This window comes from Megascapheus bottae, chromosome 25 (genome assembly GCF_031878675.1).
Source record: "Megascapheus bottae isolate mThoBot1 chromosome 25, mThoBot2.hap1, whole genome shotgun sequence".
NCBI lineage: Eukaryota > Metazoa > Chordata > Mammalia > Rodentia > Geomyidae > Megascapheus > Megascapheus bottae.
The window spans coordinates 13,292,111-13,315,995 of record NC_143533.1 but is presented as its reverse complement, the minus strand read 5'-3'; the positions used below and the strand labels follow the sequence as shown (position 1 = coordinate 13,315,995).

At 40.0% G+C, this 23,885-nt stretch overlaps 1 protein-coding gene across 2 annotated transcripts in view; it reads left to right on the top strand.

Moving 5' to 3' along the window:
* The window catches only part of Mindy2 (MINDY lysine 48 deubiquitinase 2), a 37,018-nt gene extending 13,387 nt beyond the window's left edge, over window positions 1-23,631 (top strand). The window contains exons 3-9 of one of the 2 annotated variants that reach the window (XM_090358317.1): window positions 2,515-2,579; window positions 6,208-6,366; window positions 8,437-8,539; window positions 10,544-10,686; window positions 16,148-16,321; window positions 18,806-18,988; window positions 20,555-23,631. In XM_090358317.1, the coding sequence (XP_090214443.1) occupies window positions 2,515-2,579; window positions 6,208-6,366; window positions 8,437-8,539; window positions 10,544-10,686; window positions 16,148-16,321; window positions 18,806-18,988; window positions 20,555-20,674 (947 nt within the window). In that variant the 3' untranslated portion in view covers window positions 20,675-23,631. Of the gene's footprint in view, window positions 1-2,514; window positions 2,580-6,207; window positions 6,367-8,436; window positions 8,540-10,543; window positions 10,687-16,147; window positions 16,322-18,805; window positions 18,989-20,551 lie in introns of both variants that reach the window. The other variant, XM_090358316.1, reaches the window with a different exon arrangement.
* The last annotated feature ends 254 nt before the right edge of the window (window positions 23,632-23,885 follow it).

The following is a 23,885-nucleotide window of genomic DNA, read 5'->3' as shown; positions in this document are numbered from 1 at the left end:
TACAACCTTCTTTTTTTTGCTCAGAAGGATAAATGTTTGAGCTAACTTGACAAAAAGCTTTTGAAACTATATGTCAACTAATTAAAAAAAAAAGCTAGATGCAAGCTGGATACTGGTAATTTACATCTGTAATTCTACCTACTCAAGAGGCAGATACGATGATTACAATTTGAAGCCAGACTGGGTAGGGATGTCCATTAGACTTTTTTTTTTCTTTTTGTGGTTCATGTGGCTTGAACTGGCGTGGGTGCTGTGCCTGAGATCTTTAGCTCAAGGCTACCACCCTACCATTGAGCCAAGCCCCACTTCCTATTTTCTAGAGGTTAATTGGAGATGAGTCAGGTCCTTTCGTGCCCGGACTGGGTTTGAACCTTGATCCTCAGATCTCAGTCTCCTGAGTAGGTAGGATTATAGGCGTGAGCCACCATAGCACCTGCCCAGCTTCAGGAGACTCTTATCTCCAGTTATTTACCAAAAAGCTATAAGTGGAGCTGTGGCTCAGTGGTAGAGTAGTATCCTTGAGCAGAAAAGCTCAAGGACAGTTACAAGGCCTTGAATTCAAGCCCATGTCAGGCACTTGTACATATACCCATACCCATACCCATACCCACACCAGGTGCATCAGTATATACCTGTGAACTCAGCTATATGAGAAGCCTACAAAGAGCATTGTTGCCTAGGCCAATGAGACATAAATGTGAGTCCTTATCTTAAAATGATCAAAGTGGAAAAAGGTGGTGCTATGGCTTAAGTGGGTAAAATGCCTGCCTAGCAAGTTTGAGGCCCTGAATTTAAACCCCGGAACTAAACATATAAATAAATCTAATTCTTGGGAATGTGTATGTAGTTCGTGAGTTGGTAGAATATACTCTTAACATGCATAAAGCCCTGGGTTTGATCTCTAGCATCAAAATTATGATAGGGCTCGGAGCATGGTCTAGTGGTAGAGTGCTTCCCTACCATGTATGAAGCCCTAGGTTCCATTTCTCAGTACCACATACACAGAAAAAGTCAAAAGTGACACTGTGGCTCAAGGGATAGAACACTAGCTTTGAGCAAAAAGTGTCCAAGGACAATGCCCAGGCCCTTAGTTCAAGCCCCAGGACAGGCACGAAATAATAATAACAATAATAATAATAGAATTTAAATTTATTCTATTACAAATTCTAAAAAATTTTCCTACTGTTTTGTACACTAGTTATCTAATATTATATAATAAATCCCTCAACTTTAGCATTGCAGATAATAAACACTGATTAATTTAGAGCATCTATAGGTTAGGAATCTGATTGGGATTTAGCCAAGTGGCCCTTGCTCGTGGGCTTTCATGAGGCTGCACTCAAGTTTCAAGACTGGAGTTTTAGAGGACAGCCTAGCTAATTGTTGTCTAAGTTGGTCTAAAGTCTTCAGTTCTCTGCTGGCTGTTGGAGCCTCTGCACAAGGCAATTCAGAACATAGCAGCTGGCTTTCTTCAGTGCATACAACAGAGAGTACAAGAAAAAAAGCTACAATATTTTGCATCCTAGTTTATTTTGCATTTAGTCTTATTTCTCTGCCATATTTTATTCACTAGAAGTGAGACAGCTAAGTGTGGTGGTACACATCTGTAATTCCAGCAGTTATGAGGTTTAAACAAGAGGATCTCAAATTTGAGATCAGCCTGGACTACAGTGAGAATCTCGCTAAAAGAAAAAGAAAAGTGAGTCCTTGAATGCATTCTACACTCAAAGGAAGGGGATTAAACAATGGTATGAGTATCAGGAAGGTGGGTATTGGTTTTTGTTTTTGTTTTTGTTTTTTTAGTCAGTTGTGGGGCTTGGACTCTGGGCCTGGGTATTACCATTGAGCTCCTCAGCTCAAGACTACTGCCCCACCCCTTGAGCCACAGTGCCACTTCTCATTTTCTAGTGGTTAATTGGAGTTAAGAGTCTCATGGGGCCAGAAGTTTAGCCTAGTGGTAGAGTGCTTGCACAAGAGACCCTTGTGCATTGGATTCCTTGGTACCACCTACATGGAAAAAAGCTGGAAGTGGTGATGAGGCTCAAATGGTAGAGCTCTGGCTTTGAGAAAGTCTAAGGACAGTGCTCAGACCCTGAGCTCAAGCCCAGGACTGGCAAAAAAAAAAAAAAAATAGTATTACAGGTGTGAGCCATCATACACTGCTCCTAATAGATATTTTTAAACATCAGGGTTTTTTTTTAACTGAGAAAAAAATAGTTCACTTTTTCAGAATTGTAAACATTGAAATGATTGATAATGTTTAGGACATTGGTGACACCAAATATTTAGCAGGTTGGTAAAGTAACTGGGTAACTAAAATTGCCTTTGAGAGTTCTCTATGTAGTAACATAGATGATCAAATATAAGACTATTTGAAACAGAGTTATTGATTTTCTCTAGATAAAATTGAGGGCTTGCTATTGCCACAAAGTTTAAATTTTATTATTAAAGTTTGTTACTATTATAACCAAAAATAGTATTTTTAAAGACAAATTTCATGATTTCTTTTTACAGGAGATTACATGCTTGAATCAAAGCCAAAAGAAATTTCAGAAATTCAACGTTTAAATTATGAACAGGTAATAAACATTTTTTAAGTTAAAATATATAAGTGGCTGTGAGTTTTCACTTTGATCTCTTTTCAGTCCTTTCTATAAAAGACTAGAGAGTAAATATCTTAGGTTTTACAGGCCATGTGCAGTCAGTCTCCATTGCATATTTTTTGTTAACAACACTTTGAAAAGATTAAAAACTGCTGTTGTCTCTAAGTCACATTTGGTCCCACAGCATGCTTTTTTGGAGCCCTAATTTTTTTATTTTTCTAAGAATACACATTCTAGAGCCAGGAGTATGGCCTGGTGGTAGAGGACTTGCCTAGCATGCAAGAAGCCCTGGGTTCATTTCCTTGGTACCACATACACAGAACAGGTTGGAAGTGGAGCTGTGGCTCAAGTGGTAGAGCTAGCCTTGAGAAAGCTCAAGGACAGTGACCAAGGACTGAGTTCAAGCCCAGGATTGGGAAAAAAGAAAAAGAAAGCAAGGAAGGAAGGAAGGATACACATGCTAATAATATACTGGATTTCATTTTATAGTTCTATGCTGAATGATAACTTAATCTTTTTCTCGAGGAATCGAACCTGAGTCTTTGTGCATGGGAGTCAAGCACTCTACCACTAGGCTAAACACCCAGTCCCTAATCTTTTTCTTAGAAGTTTTTCTTAAAAACTTGTCATCGATTCAACTTTCCTTATTTGATTTGTATTTTACTTTTTTTTTTTTTTTTTTTTTTGCTGTGCTAAGGACTGAGCCCAGCATCTTGAGCACACTAGGTAACCACTCAGCCCCAAGGCCTTCAGCTGTGTTTGGGAGAAAGGTGAGCACATGAAGTCTCAGATATCGAGGATAAATAGTGCTGTTCTAGTTTCATTATGTCCACATTTCTTGGTATGTTTATCTAGATACTCTGTAGTACCAGAGTATTCACTCAGCTCAAAATTGTAAAGTCACAGCTTCCTATCTTTGTATAGAAGGAAGAAGACATGCACTCTTTACAGTTGGAGCAATTAGCCAGGGAAGAGGCAGATATCCTGGAACTTTCACATTCATTTCCAAAGCAAAAAAAACAATTTTTTTTTTTTGGTTGGTCATGAGGCTTGAACTTGGGCCGGGCACTGTCCCTGAGCTCTTCCGCTCAAGGCTACCACCCTACCCCTGGGCCTGGCCATTGTCCCTGAGCTCTTCAGCTCAAGGCTACCGCCCTACCCTTGAGCCAAGCCCATTTTCTAGAGGTTAATTGGAGATAAGTCTCAGGTCCTTTTGTGCCTGGGCTGGATTTGAACCTTGATCCTCAGATCTCAGCCTCCTGAGTAGCTAGGATGACAGGCGTGAGCCACCACACTGGCCCAAAGCAAATTTTTAAAGATAATTTTATTGTTGTTATTAATGTGTTGTGCAGAGGAGTTAGCACTTCATAAATCAGGTAATGAGTACATTTCTTGTTTTGGACAGTGTTACCCTTCACTTTCCCCTGGCTTCCCTCTCCCAGCCCTGCCCACAGGTTACATAGCTCATTTTCCACCTTGTATAATAAATTAGATGATTACATTTGTTCACTATTCCTCCCGCCCTTTTTCTGCCCCTCCTAGAAAAAGCCAAAAAAAACCAACACCGCCACCCAAAACAGCAACAAAACCATGTTTCTATTTCTTGGAATTAAATTCCAAAGCAATTTTTACCACATACTTTGAATAGTGTCAAATTTCAAAAGGAGGCAGAACTCATTTTTTGTGATAATGATCAAACCCAGGGCCTTGCACGTATTAGACAAGTGCTCTACTGCTGAGATAAATTTGCAGACAAGAATCAAAATTTATTGAAGTATTATAACATACCTTGTATTTGACTGGTCACATAATCTTATTGTGATTGAAAAATGACTATTTTATGTTACACTGTTACCTAAAATAGGAAAGATATATCTAAAGCCACACTTGTATGTTAAGTGAGTGAATTTTTTTTTTTTTTGGCCAGTCGTGGGCTTGAGCTCAGGGCCTGAGCACTGTCCTTGGACTTTCTCAAGGTTAGAACTCTACCACTTGAGCCTCATCACCATTTCTGCCTTTTTTCTATGTATGTGGTACCGAGGAATTGAACCCGGGTCCTCGTGCATGCTAGGCAAGCACTCTACCACTAGGCCAAACTCCTGGCCCCAAGTGAGTGAAATTTTATTAGTACAGTACTATAATTGTAGTTCACTAGGGCCCTGAGTTCGATGTACAGCACTCTCCACGAAAATTATTAGAATTGTAGTGTAAAGCAGTGACTTCTAAACATTTTAAGTAACGTAGCTCAGGTTAACCTTGAATTCAGCAACCTTCTGTCTTAGCCCTTTGAGTTTGTGTACCGTATCCACATTACTCTATTAATGGACATTTGGACTACTACTTCTTGACTACTGTGAATAATGTTATAATGAACCTGCATCTTTCCATTCTTTGGAAATATTCCCACAAATATAAGAGGACTTGCTCTTCATCTTTAGGTCCTCTCTCTTTTTTTTTTTTTTTTTTTTGCCAGTCTTAGGCTTGGGCTCAGGGCCTGAGCACTGTCCTTGGACTTTCTCAAGGCTAGAGCTCTACCACTTGAGCCTCAGCACCACTTCCAGCTTTTTTTCTATGTATGTGGTACCGAGGAATTGAACCCGGGTCTTCATGCATGCTAGGCAAGCACTTTAACCACTAGGCCAAACTCCCGGCCCGGCCCTCTCTCTTTCAGTCTGTTCACCACCCCCATCTACCACCCCCAAAAAAGCAAACTTTTTGAAATAGCATCTTACATGAAACCATGTAGATAAAATCTGCTGTGTCACACAGGCGTCCACTTGCTAGGTCAAGCGTTTTACCATTTGAGCTATGTCCCCAGTTCAATGTTAGACATCTTTTACTTTAGATTTCTTGGTTTAGAGTAAGTTCTTCATTCCTGCCACTGTGTAAAACCTGATCCTGCTCAGTTTTTCTTACTTGGACATGATACATGTTTTCAGGTCTCTCTCTCAGACAGATGTTAGTTATATAAGAACAAAAACTTTATTCACTATTATATTTGTGGAATAATAAAAATCTAGGGGCCGGGAGTTGGGCCTAACAGTAGAGTGCTCGCCAAGCATGCACAAAGACCCAGGTTTGATTCCTCTGTACAACATACGTAGAAAAGCCCAACGTGGTGCTGTGGTTCAAGTGGTAGAGCACTGGCCTTGAGGAAAAGCCCAAGGACAGTGCTCAGGCCCTGAGAACAAGGCCCACGAGTGGCAAAAAAAAAAAAAAAATCTAATCACAAGATGAATATATAGGTTAAAATAGAAGTTTTAGTTTAGCGGTCCGAGAGTTTGACCTAGTGGTAGAGTGCTTTCCTAGCATGCACATGTGTAGATAAAAGCTGGAAGTGGTGCTATGGCTCAAGTAGTAGAGCTCTAGCTTTTAGGAAAAAACCCAAGGACAGTGCTCAGGCCTTGAGTTCAAGCCCCAGGACTGGCAAAAAGGAAAAAAACAAACAAATTTTAGTTTAACATTAAGAATGAGCATATTGCTATGTTGCAAACTATCCTCCTGCCTTGACCTCCCCATGGCAGAGTTTTGAGCACACCATCCCACCTAGTTTTTGTTGTTCTCTTTATTTTTCTTGACTATACTTTCCCCTTTCTATTTTCAGAATATGAGTGATGCTATGGCAATTTTACATAAACTCCAAACAGGCCTGGATGTAAATGTCAGATTCACTGGCGTTGGAGTATTTGAATATACCCCAGAGTGCATAGTGTTTGATCTTCTTGATATCCCTTTGTACCATGGCTGGTTAGTGGATCCCCAGGTAAGTAGAATTTAAATTGTACAAACACACATGCAGAAAAATTGATTCATATAAATTTATGTTTTCTAGTATTTATATTTTTGTGCTATGACCTGGAATTAGACAAACCCTAAGGTTAAGGGGACAGTCAGACTACCCAGTCTGCACAAGATTTCTGATCCCAACTGGAAAACCAGGTGAAGAATCTACACAATACTCCTCAGCTGTCACATCAACTGCAAGTTTCATGGTTTCCCAAAAGTATCCTCAGATTTCATAACTTGCTAAAAAGACTTCCAAAACTTGGTACCACATACACAGAAAAAGCCGGAAGTGGTGCTGTGGCTCAAGTGGCATAGTGTTAGCCTTGAGAAAGCCGAAGAGTAGTACTCAGGCCCTGAGTTTAAGACCTAGGTCTGGCAAAAAAAAGCAAACCCAAACTGCTCAAGGACAGCACCCAGGCCCTGAGTTCAAGCCCCATGACCACAAAATAAAATAAAGAAGTAGTACAGAAAATAGGGATGTTCCAAATCTAATGTTCATAGGGCAAGTTACTGTGAGTGCATGGGATGTTGCCAGTACTGGAACTGACTGGCCCTCAGTATGCAGATTTTTAGTGCAATTTCATTGCAAATGCATAATTGTTTGCCCATGTGGTTGAACTCAATTTCTAGCCCTTTCTTCCATGGGCTCTACCACATTCTTCAAGGGGACCCATAGATGTGGTCCAAACATCTACCTTGAATAACAGTCACTTGAGTAACAACATTACTCAATACCAGGGGCTTAGCATTTATCTCTCAGGAATCTGGATAAAGGCCAGACTTCTGTTTGGTCAAAGCTGCATACTTTACTGCATTTCTTTGAAAAGGGATTTTGAAACACTCCAACATTTATTTCAAAAGACACATCCCTATCACTCTAATTGTGCATTTGTAAATGTACACTGAGCTTGGTATTTACTAGTCTAACATTCCAGGTGTTGCCTCTTGGCAAGTACACCAAAGCCCTGGCACTGAAGAAAGCGCTGGGAAAAGACGGTTTACAATAGTGCAGCTAAGTTAAGGGGAAGGAGCCAAGTGATATAAAGCATCCTAGAGTTAGCAACAATCAGAAACTGCATTTCTCAGCTGGGCAGTGGTGGCTCAGGCCTGTCATCCTAGCTATTCAGGAGGCTGAGATCTGAGGATCATGGTTCAAAGCCAGCTCAAGCACAAAAGACCATGAGACGCTTATCTCCAATTAACTACCAGAAAACCAGAAGTGGCGCTGTGGCTCAAAGTTGTAGAGTGCTAGCCTTGAGCTGAAGAGCTCAAGGACAGTGCTTAGGCCCAGAGTTCAAGACCCATCACTGACAGATTGACAGAGAGAGAGAGAGAGAGAGAGAGAGAGAGAGCAAATAAATAATTATGATAAAGTTGCATGTAACAACCTCAGAGTTGCATGTAGTACTCCTATTTCATCCTTTTTTTTTTTTTGGTATAATAAAATACAACTGTGAGCCGGGCACAGTGGCTCACGCCTGTAATTCTAGCTACTCAGGAGGCTGAGATCCTGAGGATCATGGTTCAGAACCCTGGGCACCAAAGACCTATCTCCAATTAAACAACGGAAAACTAGAAGTGGTGCTGTTGCTCAAGGGGTAGGGCAGTAGCCTTGAGCTGCAGAGCTCAAGGACAACACCCAGACCCAGAGTTCAAGCCCCAAGACCAAAAAAAAAAAAAAAAACCCAGCAACAACAAAAAAACTGTGTAGTATTTTTCTTATCATGTTATACTGAGAAATAGGCAAAATTGGGAACTGCAGTGTGTTGATTTTAGTGCCAATGTTCTCTAAATCATACTTTTAGGGGCTGGGAAGGCGGCCTAGTGGTAGAACGCTTGCCTGCCATGCACGAGGCCCTAGGCTCAATTCCTCCGTACCACATAAACATAAAATTAATAAAATAAATGGAAAATAACTATTAAAAAATAAATAAATCATACTTTTATATTTAGTGTCACGTTAGAATAAAATTCTCAAGAGTTATATTGCTTTCTCTTGTTATTTGTACTCTTACTATGACTAGTGAGATAACCATTTGTTTTCCAGATTGATGACATTGTAAAAGCTGTTGGTAACTGCAGCTACAACCAGCTAGTAGAGAAAATCATCTCTTGTAAACAGTCAGACAATAGTGAGCTGGTTAGTGAAGGTGAGTGAATGTTCCTACTATTTGCTTTTTTAATGTGTGACACTGCAGATTGTATCTATATGGCTTCATGTAAGATGCTGTTTCAAAAAGTAGTTTAAGCTGGGCATGGTGGCTCACGCCTGTAATCCTAGATACTCAGGAAGCTGAGATCTGAGGATCGAGGTTCAAAGCCAGCCGGGGCACTAAAATCTGTGAGACTCTTATCTTTAGTTAACCACTAGAAACAAGATGTGGCACTGCAGCTCAAGGGGTAGGTTGGTAGCTTTGAGCTGAAGAGCTCAGTGACAATGCCCAGGCCCAGAGTTCAAGCCCCACAATTCCTAACCCCCCCCAAAAAAAGTACTTTATTAGCAATACTCAGATCAACTCTCAATCACAGATATAGTTACTAATACTAAAGTATTAACTAAATGTAAAACAAACCTGATAATATGTTCAAAGTAATTTTCATATATTCAATGATGTATTACAAAAATAATATTACTACTGGATGCTAGTGGCTCATACCTGTGCCTCGCTCTTCAGGAGGCTGAGATCTGAGGATCACAGTTCAAAGTCAGCCTGGGCAGGAAAGTCCATAAGATTCTTATCTCCAATCATCCACTAGAAAACCAGAAGTGGCTCTGTTTCTCAAAGTCATAGAGAGCTAATCTTCAGCAAAAGAAAAATAGCTCCGGGACTGCACTCAGGCACTGAGTTTAAGTGCCATAACCACCAGCAGCAACAGCAACAAAAGCCCAAAACAAAAAACTTTTCTCCTGCCATCAACTAATAATAATGATTTTTTAAAAATCACTTGGTAATTTTGTACTTAAAAAAGTATCAATAAGGGGCGGGGAGTTTGGCCTAGTGGTAGAGTGCTTGCCTAGAATGCATGAAGACCCGAGTTCGATTCCTCGGTACCACATACATAGAAAAAAGCCGGAAGTGGTACTGAGGCTCAAGTGGTAGAGTTCTAGCCTTGAGAAAGTCCAAGGACAGTGCTGAGGTCCTGGGCTCAAGCCTAGAACTGGCAAAAAAAAAAAAAAAAAAAAAAAAGTAATGGAAAAATCTGTTTCATGCATGTGCTGTGAATTTTCTTTGGTTTACCTTCCTTGTAGCTTTTACATATCCTCTCCTTCTGTAACTTTCTTGGCAGAATGTACCATATTAGTACATTTTACAAGTGCTTCACAGTTTGAAGTGCTGTGGCTTCCAAAATAAGAGAGAATTTCTGTTTCTGAACTTGATAACATGTACACATGGAAGCAGCCTGTGTTGGAGGCCAGGATGAAAACGGCTTGCATTTCTATTCTGTCTTCTCCCTGCTTTTAGTTTTAAGGCAAGAACTGAATAGTTTGCAACTTGAGAATTATCTAGTAGTGTTTTTGCCAAAATTTTAAGCAAGTCAATGTTAAGGCTACTTTTAATTTCTAAACACCTAGCCATTGAGAAATTAGCTGTTAGACACAAAATTTTTTTTAAATTTTTTGCCAGTCCTGGACTTGAGCTCAGGGCCTGAGCACTGTCCTTGGATTTTCTCAAGGCTAGAGCTCTACCACTTGAGCCTCAGCACCACTTCCGGCTTTTTTCTATGTATGTGGTACCGAGGAATCGAACCCAGGTCTTGGTGCATACTAGTCAAGTGCTCTACCACTAGGCCAAACTCCCAGCCGTAGACAAATTTTTATCTCCTACTTCTTCAAGTTGCAAGCTCCTATTTTTAAATTTGCTCTAATAGGTTTTTTTGTTGTTGTTGTATCTGTGTCTTACTATATAGTGCTTGAACTCCTTCTGATAGGTGAAGAATAACTGCTATTGGTAACAATTCCATACAGCTATTTCTTTATGATGGAATTTTCCATAGGAAAATTCGAAGATGAATCTCAAATTTGGGGACCTCATCACTGAAAAAGTCTTATATTAGTTGACCTTTCTACAAACTTGGAAACTAATACATAGAAAAAATAACTTTGTGATTTGGAAATAATTCTTCCATCTGATATATATGCATTGGTTCCATAGGTTTTGTTGCTGAGCAGTTTCTAAATAATACAGCTACTCAGCTGACGTACCATGGATTGTGTGAACTCACGTCAACAGTTCAAGAGGGAGAGCTATGTGTGTTCTTTCGGAATAATCATTTTAGCACCATGACCAAATACAAGGTATGGGATACACCGCTATTTAATGGTTATTCTGAATCAAAGGAGCTTGATTTAGACATGGTCTTTTAATCTGCTTCAAAATAAAAGATTTTGTCATAATAGTCTTTTGGTCAAGAAATTGTGAGGGCAATTATTAAATATTTCTTTAGCTGGAATGAATTAGCAATTGAAATGTTAACTTCAAATCAGCATTTAAAAAAATTCTCATGCCTATTCACACATTACTAACTATGGAGCCATTTATTTCTTTACTTATTTTAATGGAATCTGGGGCATTCTGGTGTAGTCAGTACTTATTGTTTGTTTGTTTATACTAGTCCCAGGACTTGAAATCAGGGCCTGGGTACTGTTGCTAAGCTTTTTCTCAAAGCTAGCACTCTACTACTTGAACCACAGTGACACTTTTAGCTTTTTCTGAGTAGTTTATTGGAGAGAGGAGTCTCAGGGACTTTCCTGCCTGGGCTGGGTTCAACCGTGATCCTCAGATCTCAGCCTTCTGAGTAGCTGGGATTTTGGGTGTGAAATATGGCACTCAGTTTTTATTTATTTTCAGAGACAGGATTTCATTATGAAGCCTAGGTTGGCCTTGAACTCATGATTCTCCTGCCTGAAACTTCTGAATGCTGGGATAAATTAATACACACACACACACACACACACACAGTTTCAAACCACAATCCTCAGATCTCAGCCTCCTGAGTAGCTAGTATTATAGGCATGAGCCACTAGCTCCCAGCTTATAATATTATTTTTTTTGTCAGTCCTGGGACTTGAACTCAGGGCCTGCACACTGGCCTTAGACACTTTGCTCAAGTCTAGCACTCTGTCACTTGAGCCTCAGCACCACTCTGGCTTGCTTTTTCTGAGTATGTAGTACTGAAGAATCGAACCAAGGGTTTCATGCATGCTAAGCAAGCACTCTGCCACTAAGCCATGCTCCTTGCCCTATATTATTGTTTTTGAAGAAAGGAAAAAGAAAAAAAAAACCCTAAAGATAGAAGTAGGATCATTTTTAATTATGTTTATAGTTAAGCACTAAAATAGTACTAAATTAGAACTAAAATGTGTCTTAAGCAGAGAATGGTATTTTGTTTCTATAATCCCAGCTCCTCAAGCATCTGAGGCAAGACTGCAAAGTCAAGGCCAGCATGGGCTACATTGCAAGACCCTATATCAAGAAAAAAAAAACATTTACCACAAGGCTGGGCACAGTGACTCACACCTCTAATCCTAGCTACTCAGGAGGCTGAGATCTGAGGATCGAGGTTCAAAGCCAGCCGGGGCACTAAAATCTGTGAGACTCTTATCTTTAGTTAACCACTAGAAAACACGATGTGGCACTATAGCTCAAGGGGTAGGTCAGTAGCTTTGAGCTGAAGAGCTCAGTGACAATGCCCAGGCCCAGAGTTCAAGCCCCATGTCCGACAAGAAAAAAAAAATTAACTTCATCACAGTGTTTGCTATTATTAAAGTTATGTTATGATTTTAAAATATTCTTATAGATGGCCTTGGGGAAGAAATCCTTTATTATTCAACCATTCTGTTGTCTCTTGCATTTTTCCCTTTTGCTTTACAGGTAGACCTTAGTTCAGGAGTTTGTCAATTTTTATCTAGATGTCTGTGGTAGAATACTGCTCATACTATCAGTATTATGTGTTCAGCTGGGCCCAGAGGATCAGAATACAAGATGGGCTGTACTATGTCTGATCAGCTCTACTGTAGCCAGAGCCATGTCAGCTCATTGCCAGCCCTCACCTCAGGCACAGTGTGTGCTTACCTATACCTCCACTTGTATCATCATTTTTTCCCCTTCAGTAGATAGGAAGAGCATGTCTAGATAGGAAGCATGTTCTTTGAGAAACTCCCTCTTCTATACCCAAAATTACCCATTGTTAGCGAAGCATCTCAACTACGCTGTAGGATTCTTATTAAATATATTCTTATTAAACCAGTGCTTCTTAACTCAGATTGTATGCTAGAACTCCTGGTAGCTTTTCAAAAGTACCAATGCTCAGAACTTCCTACTCAATTGAATTAGAACCTTTGGAGGAGGCAGGACCTGAGATGGAATCCCAGATGGAACCTAGAGCCTTGCACGTGGCAAGCAAGAGCTCTACCACTGAGGTATACTGCCAGGTCTGCATCAGTATTTTTTCTATTTTCTTTTTGTCATGGGTTCTTAACTCTGGGCTTGGGCACTGTACCTGAGCTCTTCAGCTCAAGGCTAGTGAGCCACAGCACCACTTCCTGCATCAGTATTTTTCAGTGCTCCAGAGGTAGCTTTATTTTGCATCTAAAGCTGAGGACCTCTGTCCTTATTATCCTGTAGCTGTTAGAGGCCACCTTATCCTTGCTTAGCCCTTATTGACTAGTACATAATCCCTGACTTGCTTCCTGTGAAAATGGGTCTTTGTATTCTAAATAAAGGTAGACTATGGAAGTCATAAATCACATCTCATTTTACTTCAGTGTTTCCATATGAATTATACAGGGTGGGACGAAAGAAAACTCTGGGGTCCTAGATCTCCTGCTACTCCCTTACCTGTAGAATCTGTTTACATGCTTTATCATTCCATCTAGACATGTGCTAGATTTGTAGGCCAACAATTTCTCCATACTGCTCAGAAATCTAAGGCCAAAGGTCTTTTAAAATCAGGATCAATTCAAGTGTCAGTGAGTCACACCTGTAATCTTACTCAGGAGGCCGAGATCAGAGGATCATGGTTCAAAGACAAGCCTAGTAGAAAAGTCTGTGAGAGGGGCTGGAGGTTCGGCCTAGTGTCAGAGTGCTTGCCTAGCATGCACGAAGACCCGGATTCAATTCCTGGGTACCATATACATAGAAAAAGCCAGAAGTGGTACTGTGACTCAAGTAATCAAGTACTAGCCTTGAGGAAAGTCCAAGGACAGTGCTTAGGCCCTGAGTTCAGTCCCCCAGAATTGCCAAAAAAAAAAGAAAAGTCTGTGAGACTCTTACCTCTAATAAACTACTCAGAAAACCCGGAAGTGGTGCTGTGGCTTAAGTGGCAGAGCACTAACCTTGAGCACATAAGACTCAATGACAGCACCCAGGCCCTGAGTACAAGCCCCAGCACCAGGAAAAAAAAATTGAGACTATAAAGTAGATATTTTGCCATTTTATACTGTACTGACAAAAGAAGTATCAAGTTGTTTATAGTGAAGTATCTGTTGTTTATAGTGAATCCATTATAGATTTTTCTTTAAGTATCAAAATCTAAAGGAAGAAAAAAAAATAGGAGATGATGACTATGAAAAAACTGAGAAAGAAGATTTTTTTGTTTATTTGCCAGTCCTGGGGCATGAACTCAGAGCCTGAGCACTATCTTTGGGCTTTTCCTAAAGGCTAGCACTTTACCACTTGAGCCACAGCACCACTTCCAGCTTTTTTCTGTGTATGTAGTACCAAGGAATTGAACCCAGGTCTTCGTGCATGCTAGGCAAGCACTCTACCATAGGGCCAAACTCCCGGACTGAGAAAGGAGATATTTTTAGCTAAAACTTCCAAGTATTGTATTGATACATAGTAAATGTTAAGAATTTTCCATAGAAGCCCTTGTAGAATTGGTCTATCCTTCCGTGAGTCCCATTTGGAGAAAAATAACTAGTATTTTAGTCATTGATCAGCCAATCAAATATACGATCTATATAAATAATGAAGTTTAGGAAAATATAAGAATATGAATAGTAATATAATAGTAAACATCGTAGTAACCAATAAGAACTCTGAGCTGGTGCTGGTGGCTCATACCTGTAATTCCAGCTACTCAAGAGGTTGAGACCTAAAGATCATGGTTCGAAGCCAACCCAGGCAAAAGAGTCCCATGAGAGTCTTACCTCTAATTAACAACTCAAAAACTGGAGGTGGAGCTCTGACTCAAAGTGGCAGAGTATGAGCCTTAGACAAGAGCTCAGTTACAGTGCCCAGGCCCTGAGTTCAAGTGCCATGATTTCCCCCCCACTACAAAATTTTTTTTAGAAAGCTTTTGAGTAGGTATCAAAAAAGTCATATCTCCAGTAAATTTGAAGACAAAAATGACTGACAAACTATATAGTATATCAAAGGATGTAAATTTTAAATCTTATTAAAATCAGAAATATCACATATAAAAATTTTAAGGCCGGAGGCCGGGAGTTTGGCCTAATGGTAGAGTGCTTGTCTAGCATGCACAAAGACCTGGATTCAGTTGCTCGGTACCACATACATAGGGGAAAAAAAAACAAAAACAAAAACCCAGAAGTAGTGCTGAGGCTCAAGTGGTAGCTCTAGCCTTGAGAAAAGTCCAAGGACAGTGCTCAGGCCCTGAGCTCAAGCCCAGGAGTGGCAAAAAAAAAAAAAAAAAGCTTAAAGGTCAGTGCTAAGAGTCTGACTTGAATGTACCTTATATTAGGCCTATGGAGTCAGTGTTTTAATACATGTCTTAGGACTGTAGATGTATCTCAGGGGGCCTTGGATTCAATTCCTAGGACCAAAAAAATGGAAGAAAATATAATACAGAGGTAAAGGCAAAAAAACAATGTCAGTAATGGGGAATTTGGTACTATTACACAATCAGTACCAAATATTCTCTATGTGCAAAGCAAGAGCAAAGGCCCAGGCCCTGAGTTCAAGTCCCTGTACTGGCAACAACAACAAAAGGCTTAACTTGTAAAAAGAAAAGAAAACCAGACAATACGAAATCTTTTTATGTTTTTGCCCAACCTGGGGGCTGAACTCAGGGCATGGGCATTGTCCCTGAGTTTCTTTTTGCTCAAAGCTAGCACTCTACCACTTGAGCCACCCCACCGCTTCTGGATTTTTTTCTGTTTATGTGGTTGTGGGGAATTGAACCCAGGATATCATGCATGCTAGTCGAGCACTTGGTCACTAAGCCACATTCCCAGCCCTATGGGCTCATTTTTAGCAACTCTTGGGCATTTGTTTAGTGTTTTTCTATTCTATGAAATGAGATTACCACCCTCACCACAAAACTGTTTGCAAGCCATCTATTAATCATGTATTAGTTATGCCAAGAGCTCTTCTTTTTTTTTTCTTTCTTTCTTTCTTTCAATCCTCGGGCTTGGATTCAGGGCCTGTGCGCTGTCCTTGGGCTTTTTCTTCAAGACTAGCACTCTGTCACTTGAGCCACAATACCACTTCTAGCTTTTCTATGCATGTGGTACTGAGGAATCACACCTTTGTCTTTGTGCATGCTAGGCAAGCATTCTTCCACTAAGCCAAACTCCTGGCCCTTCTTACTTCTTTTTATATTGTACTGTGCTCAGTATAAATGACATTCAAAGCCAAGTGATTCAGTAAATAAGATATCTACTTGGTCTTTTATTATGTTATACAAATATAACTGATAAGAATAATATACAGATTACATTTTTTTCTTAAACATAATGTTAGCTAGATTTGATGACTCTAACACTCCTTTTTCTTTCGCTATTGCTTATGTAGGGTCAACTGTATTTGTTGGTAACAGATCAAGGGTTTCTTACTGAAGAAAAAGTAGTTTGGGAAAGCTTGCACAATGTAGATGGTGATGGAAACTTCTGTGACTCAGAATTTCGTCTCCGGCCTCCTTCAGATCCTGAAACTGTGTACAAAGGGCAGCAAGATCAGATAGATCAGGTAAAATGGTTTTGTTCTTATATTGTCTTGAACCAGGCATGGGTATTTACAAGTACTGTGGAAATTGAGGCAGGAGTATCCCTTAAATTCACAAATTTCAGATCAATCTGAGCAACGGCATAACCTTGCCTTAAAAAAACAAATTAAAGGTCTGGGAGTTTGGCCTTGTGGTACAGTGCTTGCTAGCATGCATGAAGACCTGAAGACCTGGGTTCAATTCCTCAGTACCACATACAAGCCAGAAATGGTGCTGAGGCTCAAATGGTAGAACACTAACCTTGAGAAAGTCCAAGGACAGTGCTCAGGCCCTGAGCTCAAGCCTAGGACTGTCAAAAAAAAAAAAAAAATTAAAGCTGTGTGCAGTGGCTCATGCCTATAATCCTAGCTATTCAGGAGGCTGAGATCTGAGGATCGTGGTTCAAAGCCAGCCGAGGTATTAAAGACCATGAGACTCTTATCTTCATTAATCACTAGAAAAGAAAAGTGGGGCTGTGGCTCAGGTGTAGGGCCGTAGCCTTGAGCTGAAGAGCTCAAGGTCAGCATCCAGGCCCAAGAGTAGGGTGGTAGCCTTGAACTGAAGAGCTCAAGGATAGCACCCAGGCCAGAGTTCAAACCCAATGACCCACAAATAATTAATTAAAAATATGTATATGTATGTGTATATGTATGTATATACTCAGTTGTCTAACCTTTTGGCCTAAAGAAGCCTTCAGTAATTTAGTTATGTACTTTGGTTCAGAACAAGAAGGTCATGGTCAGGGTTTGGATTTTGTTCTAATTATAGTAGGACAGCTATGGCAGGTGTTAACATGGAAGGGGCATGACCTGCTTTACATTTTTACAAGTTTGCCATGTGAGCATGAACACAGGTAGAAGCAGAGACCAGCAATCTGAGAAAATATGACAGTGGCTTAGCTGAGAGGCAGATATAATGCAATGAACATTATGAAAAAGTCTAGAATGGTGACATCTAAGGACTACAGTTCAAACTCAGCCCAGGCAGGAAGGGTTTATCTCCAATTAACCACCTCTAACTAAGAAGCCAGAATGGAACTATAGCTCAAGTGGTAAGTATTGTGCACAAAAACTCAGGGACAGTGCTCACACCCTGAGCCCAAGCCCAGGACTGGCAAAATAAATAAATTAATTAATTAATTCTGTGATTGAGATATATGAGGTTGAGTAGTGGATTTTCAGTTTACTAAGAATGGTTCAAGGACTTAAGAGATTATTCATTTGGCCAGTATTCAGTGAGCAATTTGTGTCTTAAGGACACAAAGCTGGAAATGACAGAGAAAGCAGCTAACCATGTGGCTCCATGTTCAGTGCTACAGTGGAGCTTGAATAGAAAGCTGTGAATATGGAGAATACTGAATTCACCTCAACACTGAGTCTTCAGGGATTCTTTACTTTTTTTGGAAAAGGGCTGTTTTGGTGTAACTCATTTGCTTTGGGCTATATAGGACATTATTTTTTTTTATATTGCTAAAAGAATTTGAGTCTTTTTTTAACACTGTATGTAAAAAGAATATTGACATAAGCTGGATGCCATTGACTCACAGCTGTAATCCTAGCTACTCAGGAGATCTGGAGGATTGTGAGTCAAAGACAGCCCCAGCAGAGAAGTCTGTAAGATTCCATCTCCAGTTATCCAGCAAAAGGTTGGACTGGAATCATGACTTAAATGGTATAGTACCTGCTGAGCAAGTAAGTTGAGTGAGCACTAAGCTTGAGGTCAGGCCCCAGTACTAGCGAGCATGAATTGATATCTGAACACAGTGAAGAAGGTAGGTCCAGGACCATCTGAGTGTGAAGAGCTGAGAACCTTTGGGAAACTTTTTTTTTTTTTTTTGTCAGTCCTGGGCTTAAGCTCAGGGCCTGAGCACTGTCCTTGGACTTTCTCAAGGCTAGAGCTTTACCACTTGAGCCTTAGCACCATTTCTGGCTTTTTTTCTGTGTATGTGGTACCGAGGAATCGAACCTGGGTCTTCATGCATGCTAGGCAAGCACTCTACCACTAGGCCAAACTCCCAGCCCAACTTTTCTTTTTTTTTTTTTTTTTTTTCCTGTTTGGTACTATTGCTAGGGCTTGGGCTCAAGGTCTTGCACTCACCCTTGACTCTTTAACAAGGCTGGCTCTCTATCACTTCTGCCTGGGTTGTCTTTGATTTGCAACCTCCTTCCTCCACCTCCCCAGTGCAGGTACTATAGGCAAAGACTATATGCTTACTTTTTTTCTTGTGTGGTATAATTTTGAGTATTTACTGATTCTAGAAACAATTTCAAATAAGGTCCAGAAGTATTTGTCACAGTGATAGGATGACCAAAATAAATCTGTACTTCCTTAAAGGACATACTTAGAATTTGTTTCAATATCCTGGTTTTTCTGCAAATTCCATTTTTTTAAAGAGCCATTTTCAAAGCGCTAGAGAAATAGCGAATGTATTGGCATTCACTGTTCTTGGTAACACTTCACTTCCTCAGGACTATCTCATGGCATTATCTCTACAACAAGAGCAGCAGAGCCAAGAAATCACATGGGAGGAGATCCCGGAAGGCGTCAGCGACCTGGAACTGGCCAAGAAGCTCCAGGAGGAGGAGGACCGCCGCGCTTCCCAGTACTACCAGGAGCAGGAGCAGGCAGCGGCTGTGGCCACGCAGGCCCAGGTACAAGTCCACACCATGCTCCTGTGGGGCTCCTTTTGCCAACGAGATGCTTCTCCCAACCAAAAACCTAACCAACTGTTAAGGCATCCGCAGGTGGCTTTTCAAATACATTTCTCACTTATGCAAATTATTTCCCAAAATTCCAATGCCTAGATTTCCACATTCATTTTAAAAGTTCCCCCAGAGGTACAAAGCAAGGACCTTGGACAGGTACTTCCTCTGTGAGCCTGAGGGGTCTGCCTTGCTCCTTTTCTTTTGAGCCTGGAGTTTTGTGGATGTATGTGTGTGTGGCTCCCTGTTCCCCCCACTCCACCCCGTCCCCCATGCACACACCCTTGGGTCCTGAAACTCTAACTCTAGCCTTCCTGTGGAAGAAGAGCTAAGGTCAGCCCCTGCCCCGATTTCCTGCACTTCCCAGTGTGCAAGCTTAGCTTTGTCTGCTTTCTCTTTACTCAGTTTGTGTGTGTATGCGGGGCCTGGGCGCTGTCCCCAAGCTTCCTTTTGTTCAAGGCTAGTGCTCTTCCACTTTGAGCCACAGTGCCACTTCCAGTTTTCTGGTGGTTAATTGGAAATGAGTCTCACGGACATTTCTGCCCAAGCTGGTTTTGAACTGTAATCCTTAGATCCAGCCTCCTGAGTATTTAGGATTACAAGCATGAGCTATCTGCACCAAGCTCACCCAGTGTTTTAAGTGCTGAAAATATGAGTGCTACATGGCTATGTTATTAAATGAAAAACTATCCTCTTCCCCTTTTTTGTGGTACAGGGACTCTACCAGTTATGCCATTCCCTGCAATCCTTTCTCACTCGAACCATTCTCTTCCTCCAGGCCTCTCTTCAGTTATTTTTCCTTATCAGCTCACGTTTTCTTTTTGCCTGGAGCTGGCTTCAGACTGCAATCCTACTACCTATGGCTGGCTTATTAGTTGAAGTGGAGTCTCAGTAACCCTTGGCCCAGGATGACTTTTGGGTCCTCTAGATCTCAGCCTCCAGAGTAGCTAGGATTAAAAGCCTGAAAGCTACTAGCAGGCATCAGGACTGTTTCTCTTTTTCTCCTTTTATGATCTGTTTATTGTTTGTTTGTTGCCAGTCCTAAGCCTTGAACTCAGGGCCTAGGCACTGTCCTTGAGCTTTCTCAAGGCTAGCGCTCCATCACTTGAGCCACAGCACCACTTCTAGCTTTTTCTGTGTATGTGGTACCAAGGAATTGAACCAGGGCTTTGTGAATGCTAGGCAAGCACTCTACCACTAGGCCACACTCCTGGCCTCATTATTTTATTTAATGACATCTTAAAGAACTATTACCAAAAGTCATTTTAACAGTTTTTGAACTGTAACACAAACATTCCTTAAATTCTAAGCTGATAGGTGATCTTTTTTATTTGAAATGTCATTTATTTGGAGCAAGGAATACATTAATTATTATATCTGGAGGAAGGTATTCACATTCCCTGCCACACAACCAATCAATTTGCCAAATCTTCTTCTCCACTCCTGTGACTTAAGAACCGAATGAACCTTGGCAAAGCTGCCCCAACTTCTTCCTGTGTTTGTCCTTCATAGCAGAGCCAGCCAGCACAAGCCTCTCCATCCAGTGCAAGACAATCCGGAAATAGTGAACGGAAGCGAAAGGAACCTCGGGAAAAAGAAAAAGAAAAGGAGAAAACTAGCTGTGTCATTTTGTAAGATTATAGCATTGGATTCTGTTGGAAGCACTCTATGTCTTGAGAAAGGAACCTGCGGGGAGGAGAGGAAGAAAAACGATCCAGATCCATACCGTCTGTGCCTGACTTCCCAAAGGATTTTGTTCCTGCTTTTCAGGGGAAAGGTTGTTACTTTGTTACAATCAAACTTTTTCAAGTCACACAATACACTCTTTATGAGCTGGAGTTTCTTGTTACAAGTTGGAAACCGCTGTGTGTTGTCATTCATGAAAAAATACTGCACTTGTAGCCAAGTAAGCAAATCACAGCAACTTGTGTGTCATAGTGACATTCATAACTCATATCAGTTAGTAAGCTATTTGTCTTCTGTTTTAACACTGAATTGAGGTAATTCATTTAGTCTGATTCCTTCCTGAAATCTAAACATTAGCACAATAGTTTCTGAGATTTTTACAATGTTGAATTGTGATCTAATTAAGAAGCCAGGAGGGATGAGAGGAAGGGTAATAGGAATAATTAATTGTTCGATTGTACAATGGACTAGTTCAGCCCTTTAGCAGCTTTACCTTTTGTTAGTATTATACATTTTAGATCTCATCATGAGACTGGATCATGGAGCTTGGTTTCAGTTTAGATAGAAAAAACATTTAAGATTTGTATTTCTTTTCCAATAACAGAAAATTATGTCATACTAATACTTGTAACCTGTCCAAGTCAGATCTAAATGACTTAGTGGTGTAAAATTTTGAGGAATTTTGAAATCTTTAAATAGGTAAGCTGATCCATTGTTGTATTTATTCATGCTGGGTAGGTGAGGGGCCAGGTGTCCTGGCCTGGAAAGACAAAGTAGGAAAGCAGATAGTTCATTGTCTACCTTTTTCTAGAATTACCTTGAACCTTAAATTTTAATCATGTTTATTGCTATAAAATTACATATATGTATTCAAACAAAAAGCACATTTCTAAAAGAGAGGGATAATCTGATTCTAACAAAAGAATATTAATAAGAATCATGGAGTAGACATGAATTTGGAAGAAATTATGTAAAAGCAATCATATTTTTTAACTTATGAGAACCAAATAAACCTAAAATATCTTACTAGTGTTTATAGGAGTAAGAAAGAATATTTATTTAACTTTATTATGAGGCAAGACAGATTTTTCCTGTATTTCTAGATATAGTTTGGAAAACTATCCTTAATAGTCCCTTTTATATGCTTTGTATTTAAAGTTTGTTTTGGTCATTTAAAAAAAAAGGACTATTGCTGCTGCTGCCAGTAGCTGTGTGATTTACATTCAATAACTTAGTTAGTCTGTTTAAGTATATCCTAATCTGAACAACCAGGTGAAGACTATTTCTTGTCTTGGGGTAACAAGGACTAAGCAAAATGTGGTCTAGATCTCTTTGAGCTGTATTAACTTTCTCTATGACCCAAAACCACTTACAGGATGAGCATATGTAACAAATAATGTCTTTTTTATGGAAAGGATATGCTAAGGGAAAAAAATGCAGGGATAAATTGTATCTTTTGTATCTTTCTATATCACATGTCTGTGGGTGTTGTATAAGTTGGTATTTCTTCGAATTTCCTATCCACCATGATAAATCACCAGAGTACCTGTGTGGGCATAAAACTTGGAGAGCAAGTATTTCATGAGTCTTTTCATTATAATCCAAAATATATGTCCTTTGGTAATCAAAACTGTCCTTTGACATCAACCCAAGTTTACTCTTGACACTGGTTGAAGACAAAAACATTTATCTTTTCCCAGAGCCAGATACTAGTGATTCTATTTTCATTTTAAAAACTAAATGAACCTTAATAAAAAGACGTATTTGAGGCATATTTTGCATAATTATCCATTATTTACTATTTTACACCATTCTAAAGATAATCCCGCCATTCTTTATTCTTTCTTGGGGAAAAAACCCACAAAAACAAAACCTCACTCAAAACCAGCAATGCTGCTACCAGATAAATAGATGTCTGTCAATACTTAGAAAATTCAAACAAATGTGCCATGTTTGTTAATTCAGTCTTTTTCTACGTTCCATTTCTAAGTCAGACTTCATTACATTCCTGGAATTCAAGAGTAATAAAAGATTGCTTTGATTATTATGGGGAAAAATTAAATGTTTAAGTCTATTAAAACAAAACAATATCTCAGATACTGCCTTCCTGTCCTTGGCGGTTACAAAGGGTTTAGAGCTGATGTGTCTTTTATTTTCTTATATTTTGCTCAAGGTCACAACATACATTCAGGCATTTCATTGCTGGTTTGGGCACATAGGAATTCATAGGGATATTTTAAACCTTTTTATAATACTTGAAGTTATGTATATAGTGCTAGCAGAAATTAGAATTGAAACATGTTGGTAGTGTGTATAGACTAGATGACAGGCTTGTTGCTGATAGAACTAGCAAAAGTGAGCAGTGTGGTTACTGTGCATCTTGCTTCAAAGCGTATTCCCTAAGCATTAGTAACCAATCTTTGTTGAAAATAGGAAATGTGTCTTCATGCCTAATCCCATTATATCAACACTGCTGGGATTTGGTAGCTTTTCCAGTACTTGCAAGCCTTATGGTAGTGTGTGTTTCTTAAGCAAGGTTCTGTTCCTTGTATTAAATTCTTCAAACGTCTGGATACTTGTACTAAATGTGAGTCATACACATACAAGCTGGGGGTGTATCATGCTTGCCTAGCATGCATGAGGGTCTGGGTTCAATCCCAGCCCTGTTAAAATCAGAAAGGAAGGAAGAAACAATGCCATACATGTATTCACACCCAGTGGCATGGTGGGTACAGCTGTGTCTGCTATACGTTAGCTGTACAATGGCTGTGTATTGGCTCTGCATGGCTGGCTGCCTACCCTTGTATCTGTACCATGATCTTAGGCCTAGACACTGGCTTTCATTCAGCATCACTTATTTCACTGATTTTATAAGTGTAGATTTTAAAATAGATCTTGTTTCATTATTTCTTTACATTCAACAACTTACCCTGTATTATATTTGTGAGTTCTTCCTTGTACTTCTTGTTTGTGGCCTGGCTAAGAAAATTAGTATCAGAGATTTAGCTGACTGAAGCCATTTGCCGTTTTCATTCACACCAAACCAGTAAGCATCCTGTTTGCAGTGAATCATGAACTCAGCTACTGTGGACTATATCTTAAGACTAGAAAACAATTGATAGAGGGAAGAATGTTTGTGGTCTCTGTCCTCAGGTTAGCT